Source organism: Magnolia sinica, chromosome 10 (genome assembly GCF_029962835.1).
Source record: "Magnolia sinica isolate HGM2019 chromosome 10, MsV1, whole genome shotgun sequence".
NCBI lineage: Eukaryota > Viridiplantae > Streptophyta > Magnoliopsida > Magnoliales > Magnoliaceae > Magnolia > Magnolia sinica.
The window spans coordinates 68,055,882-68,059,262 of record NC_080582.1 but is presented as its reverse complement, the minus strand read 5'-3'; the positions used below and the strand labels follow the sequence as shown (position 1 = coordinate 68,059,262).

Sequence of the window (3,381 nt, the reverse complement as noted above, 5' to 3'; positions counted from 1 at the left end):
AGGGAACCACTATACATGTTTACATTTATGATTGTTTTTTGAGCACTTGTTTAATTATGCTCATGGAATTAATTTGATATTATATGCATGCATGATTAGCTAAATGTTAAGAGTTAATAGTTAGCACATCACACGCATATACACGATCATATATAAATTAGTTGTTTAAATGACATATATATTAAAATTCAACATTTTTCCAAAGCATAGTTCTATGAGCCCCAACATGGTGTATGTATTATATACATTTTATTTATTCATTTGTTTAAATTATTTTAGGGCATGAGCTAAAAATGAGGCCGATGGAGAGCTCAAGTGAACCACACCATCGAAAATAGTTGATACAACCGTGGACGTCATTATTTCAATTGTGAGCTATTTAAGATTTGGATCAGCCTCATTTTTTGCCCCATGCCCTAAAGTAATATGGCAAAATGAACAAAACATATGCATCGTGGTAACACATATATCATGGTGGGCGCATAGAGCTTTGCCAGGTAGCACGTTATCCAACACCACACAATCTCCAAAAGCTATGGATGTCCACGGAATCCGTGAGTAAATAAGTGTTACTTATTTACCTTTGAATGCTCTATCAAATAATCTAATTGAACCAAACAAAGCAACATCGACTTTGGAGCCCACACACCCAACCTAAAAGCTGGTCCTCTCAAAACACCTGTTTTATTCAACCAAGTATATGGGGCCCACCATGTTGTATATATACAATCCACTCTGTCTATCAAGTTCTATCTTCGATATTAGGCCCCATGCCCAAAAATCATATAAATTCACAACTAAGATGGCCCACACCACATGGAACAATGGGAATATGATACTAATAATAGGTTTGTGTTTGGGCCACCATGATATGGTGCATCTTTCATCACAACCATTAAAACACAAGGATGAAGTGAAAATACAAAAATCAGCCTGATACAAGACTCATGCAGACCACACAGTGTGAACTTGACAGTTTTGGGAGCAATGTTGCACCGTTCCTGCTGGCCTTGCCATCCAAAATCTCAATCAGGATAATCCAAATAATGATTCTCACCTGATGGACGGATTGGATGTTACATATACAACATGGTGGACTACACAACACGTGCACTTTTATAAGCTAATAAATTGCAATAATTCAATAGTGCATCCAAACATACCATCAATCTTAAACGGTCTTTCCGTTCCGGGTATTCCATCAATACAGCTAAAAACAGAAGGAAAGAAAGAAAAGATTGAATAGGGTTTATTCGCAGCATGCATGCCAAAACACGTGTGCCAGATCTAGGCCATTCATCAGGGCCAGCCCACTGGAGTTGGTCTTGGAAATCAAGCTGGTCCACATTTATACGTTGAATATAGGCCATTTTACTCTTCTTTCTTTGGCATCTAACCGTCCATTCCTCTCGTACACGTGTGGCATACTTGATGAGTGCACCAGATTGAGTTGGGCCAAGGTGGGGGCCACCTGATGAACAGCCCAGATCTCACGTACGTGTATCACGTTGCATGTGTTCCACCCAATACATATTGCACCCAAACTCTCATGGAGCCGGCACGGGCTGCGGCGGGGGCCACACGTACGGCAATGCCGCCGCGGGCGGCGGTGGGGCCCCCCAGAAAACCGTGGGCGTTGCTGGTGGTGGAAGGATCGGTGGAATTATTGGCGGTGGTTGCAGTGGGATGAGCGGCGGCGGGTACGTCATCGGTGTCATGCAGGAGCAAGGAAGAACCGGCGAAGGCGGCGACGGCAGGATCATTGGCGGAGGAAGAACATAAGATACAGGAGGCGGTAGAGCTGGCAACGGAGGCGGTAGAATTACCGGCGGCGGCAGCGGCAGTGGCGGTGGAAGTGGCAATGGTGGGGGGAGGTAGACCACCGCCACGGGCGGGGGCAAGGTTGGAAATACGGCGGGGGGAGGCGGCGGAGGGCAATATGGGAAGACGCAAGGAAAAGCTGGGGGCGATGGGGGTAAATTGGGAAATATGGGAATTGTGGGAGCCAATGGGGTTATGCTGGGGAATGGTAGGACTGGCGGGGCCGGGAATGCTACGTCTTTGGCGGGAGAATTTGAATTGGGTGAATCTGGCGGGAAATTTTTAAATGGGTGGGGTCCAGTGTGGGGAAGGGAGACGAACGGTGGGCGGGAGATACCGGTCTGAGCACATGTTTTGAAGAGTGTGGTGTAGATTGGGTGGCAGAATGGGCTTAGATTGGGAGAAGAGAGATCGACGGTGTGGATGTGAGGGAAGAGAAGGACGAGAAAGAGAGAGATGGAGAGTAGATGAGTGAGTGGCATTTTTTTAAAATGAAAAGCTTTTGGGGGGTGTTTTTGTTTAGGAATTTGAAGAAGAGAGGGAAGCAGGAGGGGTGGGCATTTTGGTCATTTTGGCATTGGGGGATTGAAGAAGAGTGGAGAGGAGGAGGTAGGCCATGGCATTTGGCAGGTGAGAGGGGTAACGGGTGTGGCTTTATATAGAGGGGGGGAAATGGAATTTGAGTTTCTCGAGCGAGTTACGCAATACTCGGACGAGGCCTAGGTTTCAGGTATCCGGGAGCGGATTAGGTGTCACCGGACCCGTAACGTGGGGCCAACCTTGATGATTTATTGTATATCCACGCCGTTCTTCCGTTTTTCTAGAACATTTTAGGAACTAATTCTAAAAATTAAGCAGGTCCAACTCTCAGGTGGACCACACCACAGAAAACAGTGGTGATTGAACACCTATCATTAAAAACTTCCCAGGCCCAGCAGATTAGTAACGTTTATTTGCCATCCAACCCATTGATAAGGTCAATCATATCTGGATGAAGTTAGAACATAAATAACAGCTATATCCAAAACTTTTATACCCTAAAAAAGTTTTTAATAGTCATTTATCATCTTTTCAGTGATGTGGCCCACCGGAGACTTGGATCTGCTTAAGTTTTAGGATAACGTGCTTAAAATGATCTGTAAAAAAAAAAAAAAATAGGTGGCATAGATATACAACACATTCATCAAGGTGGGCCCCACACCATAAAGGTAACACCCACTGTCTGAGGTATTACCCGCTAATACCTAATCCGCTGTTAGGGATCCGAGGCGATGCGTTTATTATACCCGAATTCAGGTAAGCAGATTGAGCGGTGTGACAGTGGTGTGTTTCTGTGGCCCTACCATGATGTACTTGCTGTATCCAGATCGTCCATCCATCCATTTTACGATATCATTTTAGAGCATGAGCATCAAAATATAGCAGATCCGAAGATCAAGTGGACCAAACCACATAAAGTAACGGGGACAATGACGCCAACCATTGAGACCTGTTAAGACCTTATAATTTTAAGTGATGTTTTTTTGAAGGAAAACATGAATATTAATGATCAACTTAGAT

At 44.5% G+C, this 3,381-nt stretch overlaps 1 protein-coding gene across 1 annotated transcript; it reads right to left on the bottom strand.

The window, feature by feature from the left end:
- Window positions 1-1,547: 1,547 nt before the first annotated feature.
- LOC131217575 (pollen-specific leucine-rich repeat extensin-like protein 3) lies at window positions 1,548-2,303 on the bottom strand. Its single transcript, XM_058212512.1, has one exon. The coding sequence runs from the start codon at window positions 2,301-2,303 to the stop codon at window positions 1,548-1,550; it is 756 nt and encodes a 251-aa protein (XP_058068495.1).
- Window positions 2,304-3,381: the final 1,078 nt, after the last annotated feature.